Source organism: Anguilla rostrata, chromosome 11, assembly GCF_018555375.3.
Source record: "Anguilla rostrata isolate EN2019 chromosome 11, ASM1855537v3, whole genome shotgun sequence".
Taxonomy (NCBI): domain Eukaryota; kingdom Metazoa; phylum Chordata; class Actinopteri; order Anguilliformes; family Anguillidae; genus Anguilla; species Anguilla rostrata.
The window spans coordinates 33,694,402-33,718,593 of record NC_057943.1 but is presented as its reverse complement, the minus strand read 5'-3'; the positions used below and the strand labels follow the sequence as shown (position 1 = coordinate 33,718,593).

Genomic DNA, 24,192 nt, shown 5'->3' with positions numbered 1-24,192 from the left:
AGTCATGTCCTGCAAGTAGATGGGGGCTGTCCTGTTGGCGGCAGTGTAGGCAAGGGTCAGGGCTTTGAATCGGATCCTGGCAGCGACCGGTAGCCAGTGAAGTGATCGCAGCAGAGGAGTGACATGGGAGAATTTGGGGAGGTTGTAGATGAGTCGGGCAGCGGCATTCTGAATCATCTGTAGTGGCTGTATGGCACAAGCTGGCAGGTTTGCAAGGAGAGAGTTGCAGTAATCAAGGCGAGAGGTCACCATAGCCTGGACGAGCAGCTGGGTGGAGTGCGTCGTCAGGTATGGTCGAATCCTCCTGATGTTGTATAGGAGGAATCTGCAGGACCGTGATGTTGCCTTGATGTGCTCCTTGAGGTCCAGCTGGTCATCCAGGACCACCCCCAGGCTCTTTGCAGAGTGAGAGGCAGTCACTGTGGTGCCATCAACCGTGATTGAGAGTTCACGAAGCAAGGAGGTCTTGTATGGGAAGAAGAGCAGCTCAGTTTTGTTGAGGTTGAGCTTCAGATGGTGGCTGGCCATCCAAGTGGAGATGTCAGCCAGGCAGGAAGAGATCTTATCATTGATCTGTGTGGCCGAGGGGGGGAAAGAAAAGAAGAGTTGTGTGTCATCTGCATAACAATGATAGGAAAAACCATGTGAATGAATGACTGAACCAAGAGATCTGGTGTATAAAGAGAACAGCAGAGGACCCAGTACAGATCCCTGCGGCACTCCCGTAACAAGTGGATGAGAGGCAGAGGCAGACCCCTTCCAGGTGACCTGGTAGGTCCTATCTGCAAGATAGGAAGAGAACCAAGACAGGGCAGTCCCGGCAATTCCCATCCCAGCCAAGGTGGAGAGGAGTATTTTATGGTTGACCGTGTCAAAAGCTGCAGACAGGTCAAGAAGGATCAGGACAGAGGAAAGGCGTGAGGCTCTTGCAGTGGCAAGTGCCTCCGTCACAGCTAGTAGTGCAGTCTCTGTTGAGTGCCCGGATCGGAAGCCAGACTGGTGAGGGTCTAGCAGGTTGTTCTGATGGAGAAAAGAGGTTAATTGTTTAAGAACTGCTCGTTCAAGGGTTTTGGACAGAAAGGGTAGAAGGGATACGGGTCGATAATTTGTTACATCGGAGGGGTCTAAGGTGGGTTTTTTGAGTAGTGGGGTAACACGAGCCATCTTAAAAACAGAGGGAACATGACCAGAGGAGAGAGAGGAATTAACAATGGAAGACAGATAGGGAAGGAGCTCGCTGGAGATAGATTGGAGAACATACCTAGGGGAAATTTAGACTCTCCAGTTAACCTAACATGCATATCTTTGGACTGTGGGAGGAAACCCACGCAGACATGGAGGTGAACTCCACACAGAAAGGCCCCTTCGAACCAAGAACCTTCTTGCTGTGAGGCAACAGTGCTACCCACTGCACCACCGTGCCGCCCCAATTGAAGGCAAAACAAAACTTTTCCGATGGCATTTTGAAAAAGACTATAAAGGTAATTTGGCTTCAGATTGGCTTCAGACTACATTGTATGGCATGTATTAAGCATCAACGGCAGTACAAGAAATCAGTTGCATTGCAATACCAAATTATATCAGTCTAAACATTTCTATCAGTTGCTATGTGTGGATTGAATGGGTGGAGTTCAATATATTACCGAGCTCTGAGCTGTTGGGTCCTCCATGACATCATGAAGGACCTGACATAATGGCCAATACATTTTTTTTAAGCCTCACTGTATGTCTCCTCCCATAGTTTGAGGCAAATAAAAGTATTATCTCACGCTAAAACAGCCTCTCCTGAGCGAAACACTCCTGAAACATTCCTTTGCCATATAGAATCGTTGTCCACGTTATCAATCTATAGATAAAGTACTGCTCTCATCACAGGTTAATTTGTATGAATTAGCAGATAACCCCAACCCCAATAAAGTTCCTGGGCTTGTAAAATGAAGTTCAGGTACTTTACTGGCAAAATACTTTCTAGTGAAACTGCACAGAAATAACAGGAATAAAGTTTTTTACGAACTTGCATTGTTTGTTTATTTATTCGTATATCTACGCTTACAACAATATATATTGGAATTAGCATATTATTACTAGCATTCATGAAAACTAACAAGAGATTGTAAGAATGATACATCTTCTAATTCCTCTACATTAATACGCATTAAACAACGGATAATTATTTTGTTAAATTTAACAATCAACGTATTAATCATACTACTAACTGCCATATATCTCTCAATGCTAATGAAGAAAGAAAAGCAGAGACATCAACATCAATCGTCTTCAATCATCTTAAAAATGAAACTATTTAATGGTCTGATCACCAGTCTTGGCAACAATGAAACTATGTAATGTTATCATCAAGCATCTTTCGTAACTTTAGGCTATACTAAAACAGACTAAAACAGTCTATATACTAATGTTAACTACAAGAGGGGGCCAGCTGTCTTTGAATAGTGCAGAGCATTCACCCTGAAAGTTTATTTGTGCCAAAGCACATGCTGGAAAATATTGTCTAATATTGAGAAGTATATTATATGATATGATATGATATGATAATCATTTTCCTCTATGAGGTAGGCTACAGTAGGCTATATGTGTGGGCTCATATTTTCCGTTTTGCAGAAATCGCAGACAGAATCACAGAATATGGGTTAAAAAGTGGAATTTACATATAAACTGGAATGCCACAGAATTGTGAGATCTTTGAGTAAATTTTGGTGCATTTGCATTTGGTGCTGTGGAGCATTGGGGATGTTATGCCTGATTTGAACCGAGTGTTACTGCAGTTACTGACATTACTTTGAATAGATATTTGGTCGATCTGTAGTAGACACATCCCTCTGCGTTAACAATAGTTTTTCAACTATTTTCAACCACAATCACTTTAAACTCGATGAACGATTGTTACATTTCATATTGAAAGCAGAATGTGAAAATATTGTAATGTAATTCTGCAGGCAAATGTACAGTAAATCTTATCAGACAAATTCTGGACCGAAGCGACCATTGTTTCACAAACTGCTTCACATAATGAAATTTATGATATAAAAAATGGACCCTTGAGGTTTTCTTTGGTTGTTAAATCACCTTGGTTTTGTATATTGAATTCAATGGGCAGCCAGCTCTTTTGCCCTCAGGCATGCACAGTAGAGGCCGTTTCCTATTACTTCCTAGACTTCACCGTCTAGCCCCTCCTACCCTCTCCAGTTACTATGTATGCTCTACGGCTCATTAATGTTCATATGGTAGAACTGAGAACACTGAAAATAGTAATAACCTTATCTGTCTTTCTGCCGACAAATATTTATGGATAGAAAAATGAACAGTAGATAGACAAGAAGGTATTTCAATGGAAAGGGGCTTGTGAAATGATGGGATGGCAGTAAGATATGTAGGTGGCTGGAGCCTGTGTTGGAAGCAGGGCCTGAGAGAGAGAGATGGACTCACGCAATGACGTGCATGTACTGCTCGAACTTGCAGAGGAACTCGGTCAGGGTGGCGGGCTTCTCCACAGTGCACAGTGACTTCATTTCCTGTACCGTCTGCGCCGGCAGCTGGATCCCGCGCTTCCTGCAACGCAGAGCACCGAGATGAGCGCGTTACATCAGCCTCCGGTACCTCCACCGATCTCGTCAACTTTTTTTTTCTTTAAGTGTCCCCAAGTGTTTAAGTGTTCTTTTCTCCCCGTTTGGAACCCAGTCACGTTTCCGTTGCTTTGCTGCAATGCCGCCCCCCGTCAGGCCGCAAGGGAGCTCACGCTCGTCCCCGAAGCACACGCTCGCTTCCAAAAACGCACGCAGCTGGCGGCTAGCTGACCTTCGGAGGCCGAGGAGTGCCGAGGGATGAGCCAAAGATCCCTTGGAACGAGGCGGACAGCCCCGCAGGCCAAAACCGTCCTTCCCCGGGAGGTCTCGAGCTGAGCACGGTCCTCACAAAACCTCAAGGCTAAAATAACACCGTGTTGCCCTGCAATTATCTGTCGTACTGCACACACCACGAGCCCCTCCTGCATAATTAACCCCCGAGGGTGTGGCTGTGTTGATCATGCCGGCTGCGCTCTTCTTTGCTAGAAGGAATTTTCTGCCTGATTTATTAAGCCAGCATTTTCTGACAAATCCAAGGACAGAACTTTTTTGAATGTTTGGCTTAGTTATAAGGAGATTCTTTAGAAAAGTCACTTTGTTTAATTTATTTATATCTCACATACATATAATATCTCACACTTTCTTTTAGCATGCTGGTGACAGTGAAGGACAAACATTGAGCATTTTAGGGGGAAGTCATTTTCACTTACTTTGCAACATCCAGGATCGTCTCCAATCGTATGGCTCCATCCAGGTGCACATGCAGCTCAACCTGAAGGGCAAAAATGCATAGAAGAATAACAATTTCCTAAATTTTCTACCACTGTTGTACTCTTTTCTATTTCATTGTCACTGTTTTTTAAATCTGTTTTACTTCTTTTACCTCATTTTTAGAATTCTGTCTCTTTTTTAGCATTGTGTATCTCACCTAACGGTTAGTTTCCGATTTAATTCCTTTATACATTTCAGTGGCATTTAATTGTCTAATTGTCAGCTTTTCTAGAAAGTACTTTGAGAACACTGTAAAACTTTCACATCAGCATGGTCTGCATGTGCAGTCCAGACAAACCCGACTGGCCCCCGGCATACGAACCGATGTTAAATCTGGAGGAGAGTGTTTATCAACACGCTGCACGTGAGCTTGATTTAAACCGCGCTCCTTGCGAAAGCGAGTGGAGCAACATGAGACATTGCCAAGGGCAAGCTGGGAGCCCAGCAGGCAGAACCTGGGTGGCTGCGGGGTTGTGCAACCCGTTGGCTGGTCCACATCTAAAATGCGGAACACATGACCGGATACTGGAGACTGAAAAGGGCCGGGATGCCAGGGATGATCACTGAACTGAACTGTGCGTGCCCCCCGCCCCCACACCGAGAGGCCTGGCGTATACTAGTAGAGGGCAGTTGTAAATCTCACCCGCTACCCAGATGCCTGTTCATGGTGCCCGTCCAAATCTCAAGTGCAATCAATACAAAGCTGGGGATTCAGAGCTGGAGATTCAGAGCACGACATTCAGATGAGGTGCGGCATGGCAGGGGATTCAGAGTATGAGAATTACAGCAGGAGATTCAGAGTATGAGAATTACAGCAGGAGATTCAGAGTATGAGAATTACAGCAGGAGATCGAGTATGAGATCAGCAGGAGATCAGAGTATGAGAATTACAGCAGGAGATTCAGAGCAGGAAATTCAGAAGGCTCATTCCAATCCGTTGAGCAAGGAAACACGAGTGCATCCTTTGCAGTATTTTTTCAGAACGCGAGATGTATAAATGATCTACCTGTGGATTTACCTCTCCCCATCTGCCACGTCTGTAATTCAAGTGGCTTCAAACTAACGCTTGCAAGAGCAGGGATACATACAGGCGTTGACTTATTACATTACATTACATTCATTTGGCAGACGCTTTTATCCAAAGCGACGTATATACACAGCATGGTGGTGGTTATTCTAGGTATAGTCTGAAGAGATGAGTCTTCAGGCCACGGCGGAAGATGGATAGTGAGGGGGAGGTTCGGAGAGGGACGGGGAGTTCGTTCCACCACTGGGGAGCTAGGGTGGAGAAGCTCTGTGATCCCTTTGGGCGGTGGGAGGGGTTTCAAGACGCCTGCTGCCGCAGAGCGGAGTGGTCGAGCAGGCACATAGAATTGAGTCATGTCCTGCAAGTAGATGGGGGCTGTCTTGTTGGCGCAGTGTAGGCAAGGGTCAGGCTTTGAATCGGATCCTGGCAGCGACCGGTAGCCAGTGAAGTGATCGCAGCAGAGGAGTGACGTGGGAGAATTTGGGGAGGTTGTAGATGAGCCGGGCAGCGGCATTCTGAATCATCTGTAGTGGCTGTATGGCACAAGCTGGCAGGTTTGCAAGGAGAGAGTTGCAGTAATCAAGGCGAGAGGTCACCGTAGCCTGGACGAGCAGCTGGGTGGAGTGCGTCGTCAGGTATGGTTGAATCCTCCTGATGTTGTATAGGAGGAATCTGCAGGACCTTGATGTTGCCTTGATGTGCTCCTTGAGGTCCAGTTGGTCATCCAGGACCACCCCCAAGCTGTCACTGTGGGAGTTCACGAAGCAAGGAGGTCTTGTACGGGAAGAAGAGCAGCTCAGTTTTGTTGAGGTTGAGCTTCAGATGGTGGCTGGCCATCCAGGTGGAGATGTCAGCCAGGCAGGAAGAGATCTTATCATTGACCAGTGTGGCCGAGGGGGGGAAAGAAAAGAAGAGTTGTGTGTCATCTGCATAACAATGATAGGAAAAACCATGTGAATTAATGACTGAACCAAGAGATCTGGTGTATAAATGACACTGTGGATTACGTCCCATCTGCCCCGTCTGTATCAAGTGGTTCAAACTAACGTGCAGAGCAGGGTACATACAGGCATTGACTTATAAGGACATACCACTCACATACACATAAACCTGGACAGCAGAACACTGTGTTAGAGCTACCACACTGGACAGCAGAACACTGTGTTAGAGCTACCACACTGAACAGCAGAACACTGTGTTAGAGCTACCACACTGAACAGCAGAACACTGTGTTAGAGCTACCACACTGAACAGCAGAACACTGTGTTAGAGCTACCACACTGAACAGTACAACACTGCGTTAAAGCTACCACACTGAACAGAAGCACTGGTTAAGTACCACACTGAACAGCAAACACTGCGTTAGAGTACCACACTGAAGCACGTATAACACTGCGTTAGAGCTAGCACACTGAACAGCAAACACGTGTAGAGTACCACACTGAACAAGCACTGTTAGAGCTAGCACACTGAACAGCACAACTCTGCGTTAGAGCTACCACACTGAACAGCACAACTCTGCGTTAGAGCTAGCACACTGAATAGCACAACACTGCGTTAAAGCTACCACACTGAACAGCACAACTCTGCGTTAGAGCTACCACACTGAACAGCACAACTCTGCGTTAGAGCTAGCACACTGAATAGCACAGTAGAGCTACCACTGACCGAACGTGTTAGAGTACCCCACGAACAGCAAAACTGTGTTAGAGTACCACACTGAACAGCAGACACTGTGTAGAGTACCACACTGAACAGCACAACACTGTGTTAGAGCTACCACACTGAACAGCACAGCACTGTGTTAGAGTTACCACACTGAACAGCAGAACACTGTGTTAGAGTTACCACACTGAACAGCAGAACACTGTGTTAGAGTTACCACACTGAACAGCAGAACACTGTGTTAGAGCTAGCACACTGAACAGCAGAACACTGTGTTAGAGAACTGCAGCAACACTGGAATACCCACTGCAGATAAAGTACCACACTGAACAGCAAACCTGTTAGAGCTACCACACTGAACAGCACAACTCTGCGTTAGAGCTAGCACACTGAATAGCACAACACTGCGTTAAAGCTACCACACTGAACAGAACAACTCTGCATTAAAGCTACCACACTGAACAGCACAACTCTGCATTAAAGCTAGCACACTGAACAGCACAACACTGCGTTGGCTCAGCTCAGGGGGGACACAGAGCTTTGCAAAGGCCAGCACAGAGGGAATTAAATTATGTGGGGAGGTGGCTCACGTCTGGAGCAGATAATCAGGGTCTGTTCCCAGCTCAGGGCTAACGAGGCCTCCCTTTGTTGCATGCTGTCGTGACCAAGAATCGCAAGAATTCCCCGCGGCGTGCTTAACATGCATTGCCCAACAGGACGCTGGGAGCTAAAGCACTGACAACACCATTAACGGGCTTAACAGATGTACAGCGTGCGAAACGAGTACTCTAGTCACACTGCACGAGTGGTCTTGAGAGCATCTTGTAACTGCACAAGCGTGTGTGTTTGGACACCGTGCGTGTGTAGCTCTTTCATGTCACTGGAAGTCACGATGACTGGCACATAACTGAGCTTAATGGTGCTCTGATTAGTCATTGGGGGTGTGGGGGTTGGCGGACAGGCTGAAATCATAAGTACTTCCCAAGAATGGAATTCTCCTCAATAATTCAGTTAGTAAGTATAATAATTTTGTGGAAAACTCACATCTGTTCCTCATTTTTTCCTTATCTATTATTTTGACTTTCAAACCAAACTAACAGCGAATCGATGTTTTAAGCCATCAAAAGTAAAAAAATCTGGCTGCAGGGTGGCTCATTCAGGTAAGGCACCACACTCTGAAGCATTGATGAGCCCTGCAGTCTACGCATTAGGCTACAGATATTGAACACTGACGGTTGTTAAACTAAGGTGTTCATTCTGGAAAAGTTGTACTTTAAGTATGTGGCAAACACGCCTGCCACAGGCCACCGAAGTGGCTTTCCTTGGGGCCCTCCAGCACAGAGACACAGGGAGATGATGTTCAGACAGTCCACATTTATTCCACGAGGGTTTGGCAAGATGGTAACAGCCAAATGAGCAGATGTAAAAACCCTGTCATGACAGAGAGCTCCCTGGTGTGGGTGGGGATGGCAGATTTAACCTGTGCGCAGTGATTACCTCACTACGCACAGGTGCAGCCACTCCTGTTCCTGGGTCCAATTAGCCTGGCCAATTATCTAATTCTTCACCAATTATCCAATTGGCCAGGTCTAATTAGCTTGACCCAGGGCAGGTGTGGCTGCTTAAACCAGCCATCCCCACACCACAAAGTACAATTACCATCTTTCCATCATCACTGTAAAACTAGACTAGACTTTATATTTTATTATTTTTTCATTTTTATACAAAGAAGTGATTTATTTATATTTTATTTGTAATGCTCAGTAAATGTAAAAACTGGGGTTAAGGGTTGTTTTGTTTTGCAAACACACTGAATCGTCGGAATGAATTATTGAAAATCCTGTATTGGGACACAAATTTTATTGTAGAATGAGTGTGTTGCCTTGTGCCTGATTGGGTCCCCTCCAATTCTGGACAGCAAGCAATGGGACGCCAGCAGCCTAAAGGGTCCAGATGTTGAAGCTGTCGTGCTAAAGCTCATTTCCCCCAAATAACAGCGACTGCATTACCGATTTAAAATGCTACGGTTTCACATTAAAAAGTCAGATCAATTCTTAGCTAAAAGTGATTAGGAATAATTAAATTTTCACACAATGGATAAGAAGAAATTATATTAAAGCATGCTGCCCATTAGAAATGATTGATGCATTTAATCCTGGGCTAGGAATCCAGAGTTGGGGTCACAACTGGCTATAGAATGACGCCCCCCTGGACATCAATGTCAGGAGACAAATTAAAATAAACACAGAATAAAACATGAAGTTGAGCTGGAGACAGGGAGGTGGTGGAATTGCTGGAACCAGCTGACACAAAAGAAGCATTTAGTCATTAGGACAAGGCAGGCTTAAATATGCCACTGGATAAAGTAGGCCACATACCTTACTATTCAAACTAGGTTGCTAACCTGGCCATTGGTTGAGGTTGTAGACATTTAGTATAACATTTAAATAATTTGAAGATGCCTTATTGCTTAGATGATGTTGCAGACTTGTTTGTATGAGTTTGCAGATCTGGTTGTTGGATGTTGTTTCAAATCTCTAGAACTGCATTTAAAAAAATTGCAGATCATTGTTTCAAAGAGGTCGTTGACCTGGCTAACGGATGTGGTTGCTGTTTGCAACCACATCCATTTAGGTTTCAGAGCTGAGCACTGGCAGTGCAATTTAGAAAGTGCATTTAGAATGAAGCAAGGTGCAATAACGATAGTGAGCGTTCCAGTCTTCAGACCAGCCGCTCGAGGGTGGTAGCCTGTAAGCATGCTGGCATTTAGACAATTAAGGCATTACATTAAGGCATTTTACACAATTTGATGAATTTATCCCTCCATCCCAAAAAAAAGACAACGAACAGCCTAAGGAAAGGCAAGTAACCCCCCCCTCCCAGCCTGTAATCACTGCATTCTCCAACCCCCCCACTCCATTCCACGATCACGCGTAGGGTGGCAGACAGGCCAGAGCCGGGCCTCGTGTGAAGATACGCAGTGGCCACTGGTCCCACTTTCAATAGAGCCCAACTAAACTTGTTATATGTTTGCGTTCTCCTGGTTCCCTGTTCAGTATAGCTAGTCCTGGCATTTTGTGACAGATTCTTTTAGAGCCGATGGCGTGGTGTGCGGTAGTATGGAAACCAGTCGTAGAGAGGCAGCAACGGTGCAAAACAAACAAACAAACAAACAAAACAACAAAACGGTAGTAACCGTGGGAAACTAGACAAACATGGGTGTGTCAGACTTTGGTGTGAAATGATAATGCTTTGTATTCATTTCTTCCAGAATTTAACAATGATATTTGGAAACTGAGATCTTGATATGCTGGCAGAGGTATTCATGGAAGTATTGTGTGAGATAACTCAAAAGTGAATGTGATCTAGGGAAACAAAGAAACATGATAGAATAGGGGTAAAGGCAGAGGTAGCAGGCGGGACACCATTCACTGCCTGCTAAGATACCACTCAAAGAGAAAAGGTGGGGTCACTGGAGTGACAGCCAGATAGCTAACTGATACTAGGGAGGATAGACTTGGGCCAACGAAGCCGATAATAGATTTGAAGGGGATGCCAGGATAGAGGCACTGAGGTGGAACAGCAGAGAGAAAAACATGGCTGGGAGCCAGGGCACGAGACATCAGGGCACCCTTTTCAGGGAGGCCACCGGCACGTCCACAGAAGGTCACTGACACAGATGGGATGGACAAAGACATGACAGGGTGATGGGTGAAAACCACAAGTGTTGGCCCTAGGAAACAGCAAAGTCTTCCAGACGTAGCAGTGGGAGTAACGTCAACAGAGAGGTTTCTTTGGGGGGAGGCCATTCTGGCAGTTCCAAGACGTTCTAAGTTCAAAACAAACAGCCAAAATTTATTACTGCAACTTCTACTTTGTCATGGACTGCAAACGTTATCTGAATATCATTCATGACAACTTTGGTGTGTACTGGATGTAAGGGTACATCTGCAATGATGATTTTAACATTACATTACATTACCGGCATTTAGCAGATGCTCTTGTCCAGAGCGACTTACTCAATTTTTTTTACATTGCATCCATTTATACAGCTGGATGTACCCTGGAGCCGTGCAGGTTAAGTGCCTTGTTCAAACCTCGAAATCAAACCTGTGACCTTTATGGTTACAAGACCAGCTCTTTGCTTATTATACTACACTGCCACCACATTACAATTACAATTTTTGCATTTTCATATTAAATTATCTTTAAGCTTCAAGGACAGAGGGGGACATATGTCTCAGGATTGTAGGAAGGAAGCTTTCTGAGGGTTCTGGACATGTTTCACACAACATGGCTGCCAAATGCTAACTTTGGGGCATGTCATTAGATTAGGGCATTGGGCAAAATGCAATGAAAACAACAAAAACAGGTGAATTTCAGACTGCACTTATATTCCAGAAACTTTGATCCAACCTATGCCTTGTGCCCTAAGGCTAATACGTTTTTTTATATTTAATTTTATGGCTGCTCTATAAAATGCACACTATTTATTTCCATTCATAAAATAGCCAAATTAATCATTAACTGTTCCTCTGAGACTGCCACATGTCACAGTTCCATAGGGGTGCAAGTTTCAGTTGCTCCGTGCATCGAGAGATAACACATACCGTAACTTTTTCTGCAGACTAAACAGAACTTATTATCAGGACTTGCCACCGGCTTTTATTAGGCAGGAAGTGGCTCGAGCGCAATGAAACTCCTGATGTGAGTAAACCTCCCGGGTTTTAACGGGCTAGCCGCATCACACATGACACCGCGCTCCTCCAATCGGCACAGCGCGATAAGGGGGATGGAGCGAGGCTCGCTCGTGGGCGGCGAACTCTGCGGTAAAACGTGTTCTTATCAGCTCTCGCTTCTCTCCCAGAGCCTCTCTTCGGCTGCTGAGTCAGAGTCTGATAGGTCCAAAGAGCACCTCCCTGTTCAGTTTGGGTGGAACTTCTACCAGTGATGGTGGAGGCCACCCATATTTTAATTTACTCTGACTAATCCAAGAGCAAATTCTTCCTGCAACCAGGACAACCTAGCTCAGTCAGAAGGTGTGGAGAAAAGTTCAAACATCTACTAAGACAGGGGGGTCAACCCCAGTCTTGGAATGCTCCACCCCAGGGCTGTGCTCTTATATTTTCACTTTAAAATCATCTGCTTGTTCAGTCCCAATAAATCAGGGGGGTATTTCACAAAGGCAGGGTCCTGCTTCACAAAGCAGGATAACTGAGTTAGCTGGATAACTGTGCTGAGTAAAACCTGGAACCCTCCAAAATCTGGAACATGGTCTGAAGTAAAAAGAGCTGTTCTGGGTTTTAGTCCACACGGTAATCCAGCTAACTCAGTAATCCTGCTTTGTGAAACATCCCCAGGATTACCGAGTTAGCAGGATAACTGCACTAAGGAAAACCTGGAACAGCTCTTTTTACTTCAGTCCATGTTACCAATTGTTGGAGAGTTCTGGGCTTAACTCAGTGTAATTATCCAACTCAGTAATCCTGCTTTGTGAAACAAGGCCCAGGTGTGGTCAGTTAACTGTGTAATCAGCCATTTAATTGGTCAATTAAGTGCTGAGTAATGAAACCAATCCACCCTGCGGCTCTCAGGGACCCAGGACGTAGATCCCAGTTCTGTGAAATGGACTTCTATTGATCAAGCACATATCCTCTGCAAAGCCGGGGAGCAGGTGTCAGCTCTGTTACTGCAGAGCTAAGGGGTGAGCTGGTCTACGCTGTTACTCAGTTCCTAATTGACAAATTAAAGCAACTCATTGTTGAATTAAAGCAGCCAGTTACACAATGGGGCGTACCTGTGCTGTACAAAAAAGGGATTAGGCTACATGTGGGATAAATTCAGGGCTGCGATCAGTAGGGCAGAGCATGATTTGACCACAGACACGTGTGGACTGTGACGTTCGGCAGCAAACTGATTCAACTGGATTCCTCGCACCAGTACAGCTCAAGTGACACAGTCAGCTCAAACGTGATCGCGCGGATATTGTGGACATCACGCAAATGTGCAAAGGTAATTGGCGGACGAGGTCAGAAAAGGCAGTATATAATTGGAGTGGCGCTATTCAGAGTAAATCAGATGACAGAATGCACAAATAGCCACACTCTGATTACTTTCAACTTTTGCAAAGTGTTTTAGTGGATTATTTTGATCACTGTTGAGTTAATACAAAATTACATGTAGCCTACTGTGAATGGCTATCATTTATGTCACACTACCGATAGCTCAATAGACCGCTCACTTAATTGGGGTGATTACTGTGTTGTAGCTACTGTTGGTACTTCTGTGGATCTTTATCGATGTTTTGAGAGGATTTTTTGCTGGAGTAGGGCTACAAGTAATCATAACTGAATCCATCACGTAAGAAAAAACGGATTTGGAATTTTGGGGCGACATCCCATTTTGCTTGAAGCGATAAGTGACTTCTCAGCGGAGCGGTGGAGGTGGCGGACGCCACGGTCTGTCGAGCAAGGAGCGGGATTTAATATCGCTTAGTTCCGCTCGTGCACTCGGATTGTACATATTTTGTTATTTCATGGTATAATGTTTTTGTGACCAGGTAGGAACCTTATTCATCATTAGCGTTCCCAGAGGGACCGTAAATTCGGTTGGTACAGGTACACGTATAGGTGTTGTTTATAGACACGCCCCAGACACGCCCCAAACACACAGGTCTTCGTTCCCACCGGGCTGGTTCACACCGATGGGACGTTTACCCTAAGTGGTGTTCATCTGTAGTTAAACAGTGTGCATCTGATTGTGTCGTCGCTTCTGCCGTCCCCCGCGATTCAGGTAAGCGTATCTAAACTTGATTTGTTTCTGCTGTTGCTAGTTAGAGAACATAGTTGTGTGTAATTTAGGTAATCTTTTTTAAAACGTGTCTCAACTGTTGCTAGTCAGCAAGCTTAGTTGTGCGTTAGCTGAGAATATCTGTAGTTGACTTGCTGTTGTTAGTTAGTTAAAGGCGTTAGTGAAACTGTGTGTGGGGGTTGGTGTTTAACTGCCCCGTATTGTTGAGCTAATTTCGAGGAGCTTCACCTGGTGCTATTTAGGGTAAACGTCCCTATTAAGCCCACCAAATCCGCTTTTCAGACATTTTTCATGTATACTGCAATTTAAGTGAGAACATTTTAGTTATAATGAAAGTCTAATCTCTCATTTGAAGTGTCAATAATTCATTTATACCAATTTCTAATGTTTTTATTGTTTAATTTGTCAAAATATGTCAAAAGTCTGGCATGGGCTTAATGGGTACCTAACGTACCCTTTAAGCCCATGGGTGTTCCAAATAAGCCCACTTCATGATTTGTTGATAAATAAATATATATTTAAAAAATCCTAACAATACAAACTTGTTCTATTCAAATCTGTAATCTCTTAGCTCTCAATAGCTATTTTCATTTTGTCTCCACTCCTATCCTATGGCCTGTAAATGGCATTTGAAATAGGCATGACCAGCCTTTTTGCTGTGTTGTCAACACAGAAAAAGTTAAACTTACAACATGTCGTCTTTGGAATGTAGCCAAAAAAATATTTACGAACAAAATCAAAACTATAGTGGAAATTACTCTTCAATACTTCATCTTTCAATATATGTTGTCATTTTGTCTGTATCTCTATCCTATGGTGTGCTGTTGGCATTTGAAATTGGCCAAAATTTCTGGTTCAGTCAGCTGGTTGAAAGTGCAGGTGTTTTTATGAAGATTTCTGAAGACCGACTGACTGAATGAAAAACAATTTCAAGTTCAATACTAATGTTCTAAGGATAGTAAATGAGTCAATTTCAGGATTTACAATTAAACAATACATTTTTAAATGTTAAACAGATTTAGGATAGTAGTTTGAAAACATTGTAAAAACACATTTTAAAACCATTCAGTTCATTGTGGAGTAACATTAAAACATACAGTTCATTATGAGGAGACATTAGTCATAACATATTGAAGCTCATGTATCATTAGTCTATAACTTAAACAAAATAAACAAGAAAGATGTCAACATTTCTGCAATTTCTACTTTCTCCTAGACTAAACGTAGGCCTATGCTCTTTGAGGTGATTATATCGTTTTAGTAAGGCTATCATTTGCTCCATGCTCCATCTTAGTAGTGTAACATAACAGGTTATAGGGTGGTCTAAGCTTTATTTTATTTGTTTGCTTCAATCTTTAGCCCACGTTGTGGTTGTCTTTGTCATACGCTAGCAAGTCGTTCATGGCTTTCATCTTATTTTTGTAGATTTTCAATGACCTCATGATTGCGCAAATAGAATGGTCCAGGTCCCTACAGCCCTGCTTTGCGGAGGATGAACTTGCGCTTATATCATGCGTGGGCATGAACTGTAGTTCTTTCGTGTTTTAGTCATCTTAAACTAAAACTCATCTGAAAAGTAAAGATTAAAAAATTATTGCTAATGTTAAGTAGAACACAGGCCTATCCAGAATGAATTGACGTATGCAATATCACTGATATTTAAATATGGGTATTAATTATCTGAATTATGGAGCTGATTCATCAGGTGAGGTCAAAATTAGGGAGGAAAATGGTTCAGAGGTCAAAAGGGAGAAAATCCCCATTGAAACACAGTAAAGTGGGCTTAATGGGAACAGGTGGGCTTAAAGGGAACATCAGTGAATTTATGGTTAAAGACAGAATATTTTATTCTACTCACATGACATTAAAAAAACAACTGTATGAAATAAATCTATATATGGTGCACTAACATAATATGAAAAGTATAAATTGATCATGTAGAGAAGTAATTAGCTATACTCATTTACATCCACCCCAGACAGTGTGATTTTTTTGCTAGAGTCTCCTTTAAGCCCACCGGGTAAAAAGGTTAATTAAAAAATAAAGAAACATACACATTTATTGTCTATTTAACAGTATAATAATATAAACTGCATACAAAAATATAAACTATACATGCTTATCATGCTTTATGTCATTGCAATGAACCATACTATGTAGCTACTGTATTGATGCAGCATGTGGTCTGTTTGCTAGTGTGCTAAAACTCATATTTTGATTTCAAAAGACACAATATTTCTAATTCAGGTAATATTCTAACATATGTCTCATTCAAAACACTAATCACTTAAATTGTGATAAGTGAGTACTTTCCAAAAACAGGAGTAGAAATATACAATAAATGTTATTTTCTGAGGGAACCAAAATCACCTAAGTTTTTTTGCAACTTCTTCTGGGATCAGCAGGCACATGCCACACATATGCTTCGATAACTCAATATCGACAAATGTGATTGACTTACAATAAAAAGTGTCATTTACGTAACAAGCAGCTTCATTCGAAAAAACATCACACAGCAAAAAATGATGTAGTTTTTTTTGATTTGACTCAGAAGTTGCAAGTGGGCTTATATGGTACGTGGGCTTAATAGGGACGTTTACCCTAAGTGGTGTTCATCTGTAGTTAAACAGTGTGCATCTGATTGTGTCGTCGCTTCTGCCGTCCCCCGCGATTCAGGTAAGCGTATCTAAACTTGATTTGTTTCTGCTGTTGCTAGTTAGAGAACATAGTTGTGTGTAATTTAGGTAATCTTTTTTAAAACGTGTCTCAACTGTTGCTAGTCAGCAAGCTTAGTTGTGCGTTAGCTGAGAATATCTGTAGTTGACTTGCTGTTGTTAGTTAGTTAAAGGCGTTAGTGAAACTGTGTGTGGGGGTTGGTGTTTAACTGCCCCGTATTGTTGAGCTAATTTCGAGGAGCTTCACCTGGTGCTTATCTGCCCTAATGAAGCTAATGCAAGCACGTAATTGTCACCCGGTATATATAGCTCCAGCGGAGCCTGCCATAGGCAGCCTCGTCGTCAGTTTATCATGTTTTTAAACCCCATTCCCTTGTGCGCGCTGCCTCGCCCCAAATGGTCTGTTCACCGCAGGTGTAATTTAACTAACTTGATCTACCCACCCTTATCCACACCTCAGGAATTCACTGTCACAGGTGGATTATGGAACTGCCAGTCAGCTGTCCAGAAAGTGCCTTTGCCAAGACGAAGTCTCTTGACTTCCTGGCTCTCACGGAAACCTGGATCACTCCCGATAACACCGCCACCCCAGCTGCACTGTCTGCGGGATACTCCTTCTCGCACACCCCCAGGGCCTCTGGCCGAGGCGGGGGTACCGGTTTACTCATTTCCTTGTCCTGGAAGTTCTGTGTCCTCCCCAGTCCTAACCCTACTTTTTCCTCCTTTGAATTTCACGCGATTACTGTAACTCATCCCTCTACATTTCACATTATTGTTCTGTACCGCCCTCCAGGTCCACTCGGCTCATTTCTGGACGAGCTGGACACTCTCCTGAGCTCCCTCCCTGAGGATGGCACTCCTGCTATTCTACTGGGAGACTTCAACCTCCCACCAGAAACCTCCCAACTGTCCAGGGTTGCCTCACTCCTCCAGTCTTTCGCCCTATCCCTGTCCTCCTCCCCCCCCCACACACAAGGCTGGTAACCAACTAGACCTTGTATTCACCAGAGGCTGCTCCATTCCCCAACTTGCAGTGACTCCCCTCCATGTCTCGGACCACTTCTTTCTTTCTTTCTTTCCTCTCCTATTTACTCCCCCCTCAATTCATCCAATAGCTCACCCACTGTAACTTTCAGGAGAAATCTCCCTACTCTGTCACAATCCTCCCTCGTCTCCACTGCTCTGTCTACACTTCCCCCTCCTGCGTCTTTCTCTAACCTGCCAGTTGACCTTGCCACCTCCACCCTCAACTCCTGCCTCTCTGTCCCTCGACTCACTTTGTCCTCTTGTCTCCAAACCAGCACGCTTCTCACCCCCCTGCCCATGGCTGACCGAGTCACTACGCTCCAGCAGAACATCACTGCGGGCTGCAGAGAGGAAGTGGAGAAAATCCCGATCCTCTGATGACCTGACCGCATACCATACCCTGCTGGCGACTTTTACATCTGCCCTCACGTCTGCAAAAGCCTCTTTTTTCCAATCCAAGATCAGCGCATGTGTCTCTAATCCACGTAAACTATTCTCCACCTTCTCTTCCCTCCTCATTCCTCCTCCACCCCCACCTCCCTCTTCCCTCTCCGCAGATGACTTTCTGGCCGCCTTTGAAGGAAAGGTGGCTACAATCCGGAACTCCTTCACCCATCCAGTGAGCCCCCCAACCCCCCAGGACAACCCCACAGCCACACTGACCTCCTTTGAAATGCTGGAGGACTCCGATGTATTACAACTCATCACCTCTCATCGCGCAACCACCTGTCCACTTGACCCCATCCCATCTAAAGTTCTCCAATCCATCTCCAGCGAGCTCCTTCCCTATCTGTCTTCCATTGTTAATTCCTCTCTCTCCTCTGGTCATGTTCCCTCTGTTTTTAAGACGGCTCGTGTTACCCCACTACTCAAAAAACCCACCTTAGACCCCTCCGATGTAACAAATTATCGACCCGTATCCCTTCTACCCTTTCTGTCCAAAACCCTTGAACGAGCAGTTCTTAAACAATTAACCTCTTTTCTCCATCAGAACAACCTGCTAGACCCTCACCAGTCTGGCTTCCGATCTGGGCACTCAACAGAGACTGCACTCCTAGCTGTGACGGAGGCACTTGCCACTGCAAGAGCCTCACGCCTTTCCTCTGTCCTGATCCTTCTTGACCTGTCTGCAACTTTTGACACGGTCAACCATAAAATACTCCTCTCCACCTTGGCTGGGATGGGAATTGCCGGGACTGCCCTGTCTTGGTTTGCTTCCTATCTTGCAGATAGGACCTACCAGGTCACCTGGAAGGGGTCTGCCTCTGCTTCTCATCCACTTGTTACGGGAGTGCCGCAGGGATCTGTACTGGGTCCTCTGCTGTTCTCCTTATACACCAGATCTCTTGGTTCAGTCATTAATTCACATGGTTTTTCCTATCATTGTTATGCAGATGACACACAACTCTTCTTTTCTTTCCCCCCCTCGGCCACACTGGTCAATGATAAGATCTCTTCCTGCCTGGCTGACATCTCCACCTGGATGGCCAGCCACCATCTGAAGCTCAACCTCAACAAAACTGAGCTGCTCTTCTTCCCGTACGTGCTTCGTGAACTCTCAATCACGGTTGCTGGCACCACAGTGACTGCCTCTCACTCTGCCAAGAGCTTGGGGGTGGTCCTGGATGACCAACTGGACCTCAAGGAGCACATCAAGGCAACATCAAGGTCCTGCAGATTCCTCCTATACAACATCAGGAGGATTCGACCATACCTGACGACGCACTCCACCCAGCTGCTCGTCCAGGCTACGGTGACCTCTCGCCTTGATTACTGCAACACTCTCCTTGCAAACCTGCCAGCTTGTGCCATACAGCCACTACAGATGATTCAGAATGCCGCTGCCCGGCTCATCTACAACCTCCCCAAATTCTCCCACGTCACTCCTCTGCTGCGATCACTTCACTGGCTACCGGTCGCTGCCAGGATCCGATTCAAAGCCCTGACCCTTGCCTACACTGCCGCCAACAAGACGGCCCCCATCTACTTGCAGGACATGACTCAATTCTATGTGCCTGCTCGACCACTCCGCTCTGCAGCAGCAGGGCGTCTTGTAACCCCTCCCACCCGCCCAAAGGGATCACAGAGCTTCTCCACCCTAGCTCCCCAGTGGTGGAACGAACTCCCCGTCCCTCTCCGAACCTCCCCCTCACTATCCATCTTCCGCCGTGGCCTGAAGACTCATCTCTATACCTAGAATAACCACCACCATGCTGTGTGTATATATATAAAATTAAAAAAAACCCTTTCTCCTGTCACTTGTTACATGTTGCCCCATCCCTGCACTTCTTGCTGAATTGTATTTGTCCTAATACTCTAGCTTAATCTTCTGCCTAGTTTGGCTTTGCAGATGTTAGACCAGGATAGTGTTCATTGTTCTCGGCTAGAAATAGCTGTACAAAATAAGTAACTGTACCTTACTGAACTTGTGTTCAGCAGTTGTCTACGATCATGAAAATGCACTTCTTGTACGTCGCTTTGGATAAAAGCGTCTGCCAAATGAATGTAATGTAAAATGTAAATGTAAACACGCCCTAAACACACAGGTCTTCGTTCCCACCGGGCTGGTTCACACCGATGGCGCCTTTGTGATTAAAAAAAAAAAAAAAACTATTGGTAAGCAAGTGCAGTGTTTTAAATTCACTTGTAAATTTTACGTGGTAAAAAGCATTCGTTTTTTTCGCCCTAGACGGCGATGCTTTGCTGCAGTAGCAGGGGAAAAGGCATTCCAGGGGTTACCGGGTGCAGACTAAAACATTGCATATATTTGGCAGACTCTTTCATCCAAAGCGACGCACAATGAGTGCACACCGAAGGTCATTGGAACAAAAACAAAACAAAAAACAAAACAGATCCGATAAGGTACAGCACTGACTTTGTGACAGTTATTCATAGCCATGAGCACATTAAGTCCAGTTCACACCGAAAACATTACTCTGACCTAACCTATGCTAAGTCAAACGAGGAGGCATGACAAGCTACAACATCAAAATAATGATACAAAGTACAACATGAGTGCTGGAGGGAGGTAGGCTACATGTAACATGAAAGTGGCACAGGAGGTACTGTGTAGCATGAAATAGGGGGTTTTAAGTGATAAAAAAGACCCCAGATCGGGAGTGCCCCGCACAGTGGTGATAGTCCAGGTATAGTCAGAAAAGATGAGTCTTCAGACCACGGCGGAAGATGGGCAATGAGGGAGTGGTTCGTAGAGGAACAAGGAGTTCGTTCTACTGCTGGAATGCCGGTCGTGAAGGTAGACCTATATAATGTTTACATTGCTGCAGAGTGTTATACGATAGGCAACGATTATTTGTGTATACTTCATGCTATATGAGAGAATTGTTGTAATGCCTTTGCCACAGAATGCGGAAACCTGTGTGCCCGCCTGAAAGTGGTAGCCTACAGGCAGGGCGTGCGAGTCATGCAGCTTTGTGGTTTTGTGCATGTTCTCAGTTATAACAAAAACGTGTTCTTAATATAACTAATAATGATGAAACCATGATTTATGTAACTATTAAACAGTAATGTATTTATTGTTCAGTATGACAGTGTGAATGTAACCTAGTAATACCTGTAATGTTAAATGGTGAATCGTATTGATGCCAGGCTAATTGGTAATGTTTGTTTGTCGCTTATAGAGTGTTCCTGCTGTCTACAACTCTGCAGCAGGTTTGTCACTGTTTTGGTCATTTTATAATTATTGTTTAATTGCGTCCTCCAGTGTAAGCTCTGTAGCACTTTTCCTTACGATCCTGCAGCCCAGTCATCTTCGGTATCTCTTTTGCCCACAGCCCACAGGCCTAACGTTTGCATGTTGCACATCACCAATAGTCCCTATTACAGCCCATGGGTGTGATGTGAGGGTATTTTGCACATTACCAATTGTGACTGAACTGGCAGGCCTTCTGCAGCAGAGGCCTGATATTATTGCACCTTTACGGCCATTTCCCACCTTAACAGCCTGGGGATTGACGAGGTGCCATACGTGATGTGGCCTGTTTTTGCTTTCATTTTGTTGGTTATTCATTGTGCCTGCTTGCTCCTACGAGCTTTTAATTAAGAGAAGAAAGAAAAATACTTTAGCTAAATAAAATATGATTTTCTATTTCTGTCTGAGATGCTGTTTTCTCTGTAAATGAGACCAGGCCTGCTCTTGCCCTATTTCATAAATGTTTGGTGCTGAAACAGCTGTGTAGAAGCAGGTAGGTTGGGCTACAGTGCAATTAGTTACGATTAGTTGACCAAAACAATGGCAAATCTGCATAGACCTGGAGGATTGGAGGGCATCTGAAGCAAAGCAGCAAGACTAAAGTTCACATACACTCCCCCCCTTGCCCCCACCAACACTGCTGTAGTTTTTTTTTTGGTTGTTGCTGTTGTTGTTGTTTGTTTTTTGTGTTTGCTTTTCCTCTCTTCGATTTTGTTTTGTGTTTTGAAGGACATCAGCAGCAGAGTTTCAAGAGGAGCTCCAGGCTCTTAAAGCGAGGCTGCAGGTGGAGAAAGATGAGAGGATCAAAGCTTAAAGATGAAAATGAGAGGTTGATGAATCACCTTAATGCACCTGCCCCCTGCTTGCTCCTACATGCTTTTAATTAAGAAAGAAGAAAAAAAATTACTTAAACATTTGAATTTTCTACTTCTGTCAGAGATGCTGTTTCCTCTATAAATGGGACCCATTCCTGCTACTGTCCTATTTTATAAATGTTACATTTTGTTTCCCTTTTCTTAGATTGTTTTTATGTACTGCCACTTTGTGTTTGTTAATTGTTATCTTACAGTAGCCTCGCATTAAATTGAGCTACATGGCCACGGAAGGGTGTCACCTGTTGGCATCGGAAGGAAGCCTGCGAATGAGGATCTGTGTTCCTGAGGTTTGTACAGCCGCCGACGTTGCAGAATAGACTGTTCTGCTACGACGTTATTTTGTGGTTGGGGTACTTTCAGCATCCTCTTTCTTTGTTGTTACTGCGTCCATCATATATATGCTCTCGCGGCCCAGGGACAACTTTAACAAACCGTAACAAAACTAAACTCGTGTGCAATCTCACATCAATTTCAGTTGTGTTTGATCTCAATTACGTATTATACAAAAAATGTGTTGGCCATATCTCAATTCAATGCGTAAACCTTTATCTCTATAATTAAAATATTAGTAACTGCCGCAGTTCGCTGTTGGACAACCAAGTTTCTCGAACCAGTCCGGAGCCCCCGTGTTATATTGATCGGTATGAAAACAGATACTACTGCAGAAACATTTGCCTCCCTGTATGTTAAAAGGAAGCTTAACCAGTGAAGGACAGCTTCACCTATACCGCGAATAAAACGGTAAGACTAATACATTTTCAAAAGTCGTAAATAATGTATCTGCAAAAATCCAACTTCATCAGATTTTCATTGTGACAGTCATACACGTTAACATTTTATCATGTTTTAATTTCAAAACTACTAAAAACACGACATTTTAATCTAATATTTATCTTATGATACTGTTAAACTAGCTTTTACTGTTCAAAACGCAAAACCTCATTTTGAAGTGTAAAGTGAAGTTATTGGCATTTGTACAATGCGTAATTGGAAGTATGCTGTTTACTGTTGTCGGCGAGTTAGAGCAAATGCAGTGTAGCCTGCAATACCGCTCGTAGACCTTCTTTAAATAAGTTTCTTACCTTGGGCTTGTCAAATGTTACTTCATGACTGTCGGAGCAGTTTTCTGCCATTGTAGAGCTTCTGTGGCCAAAGGTAAAATTTACTGGACCTCCTAATTTGGACTCCAAGTCTTTCGGCTTCTCCCTGTCACAGCTCGTAGCCACAAGCCCTGCCTCAATTTCAATACTGTTATATACATTACAAGCGAAGAACGACGTCACCTCCCGTCACTCCCCGTCGACGTCTGCGCACCCGCTCTAGCCCTTCGGAGAAACGGAGAACTAACTAAACTAACTAACTAACTAACTTTTCCCCTCTGATAATGCTTGTGAGCAGGCTTACAGCGAGAAACATCGTCGACAGTCCTGTCTGCGCACCAGCTTCTGCAAAAAGGTTTTTATCTTAAGCTTATTAAGCCGCGTTTCCACCGCAGGAACTATACCCCGGAACTAGGAACCTTTTGAGGAACTCAGTGCGTTTCCACCGCAGGAACTAGGGTCTAAATTTAGTTCTGGGGGCTGTGTTTTACCCCCCAAAACGTTCCTGCTCGGGGGGTAGTACTTTCCGAAAGTACAGGAACCTTTTGGGTGGAGCTTGCAGCGCTGACCATTTCTGATTGGTCGAGTACTCGTAGCATTTGTGTTGTATTTATTTTCCGCCATTACCCGCCATGTTTGAAAATATGCAGCGGCAAACCAATTTATTTTCATAATAACAAATCAAACTTGTATGTTATGCGGCGCAGTAGCCTACTTTTGGTTATAGCCTGTCAACGTCTTGGAATTATAACGTGTGCTCTTCTGTTCTTTTCTTGCTTTAGTATTCGTTTTATAAAATGCTAAGCATTCGTGCTGGGACAGCATATTACGTAGGCTACCAAAACATTCAAACGGATTAATTCGGTTGCTGAATATTTTCTTCCGGATTTTCTTTGTTAGCCCGTTGTAATTGACTCAAAACGTTTGATACAGTTATGTGAGGTATGCGG

The 24,192-nt window shown here is 44.2% G+C and overlaps 1 protein-coding gene and 1 long non-coding RNA gene across 2 annotated transcripts in view; one reads left to right on the top strand and one right to left on the bottom strand.

Moving 5' to 3' along the window:
• ada (adenosine deaminase) overlaps positions 1 to 23,597 on the bottom strand; it is a 44,229-nt gene extending 20,632 nt beyond the window's left edge. Inside the window, exons 1-3 of the mRNA XM_064299470.1 lie at positions 23,225 to 23,597; positions 4,292 to 4,353; positions 3,445 to 3,567 (exon numbers count right to left, since the gene is read on the bottom strand). Coding sequence (XP_064155540.1) covers positions 3,445 to 3,567; positions 4,292 to 4,353; positions 23,225 to 23,275 — 236 coding nt within the window. The 5' untranslated portion in view covers positions 23,276 to 23,597. The remainder of the gene's footprint in view (positions 1 to 3,444; positions 3,568 to 4,291; positions 4,354 to 23,224) is intronic.
• LOC135234656 (uncharacterized) lies at positions 12,902 to 22,282 on the top strand. The gene is made up of 3 exons (XR_010324162.1): positions 12,902 to 13,056; positions 21,197 to 21,227; positions 21,997 to 22,282. It is a non-coding gene; the product is annotated as an uncharacterized LOC135234656 (long non-coding RNA).
• Positions 23,598 to 24,192: the final 595 nt, after the last annotated feature.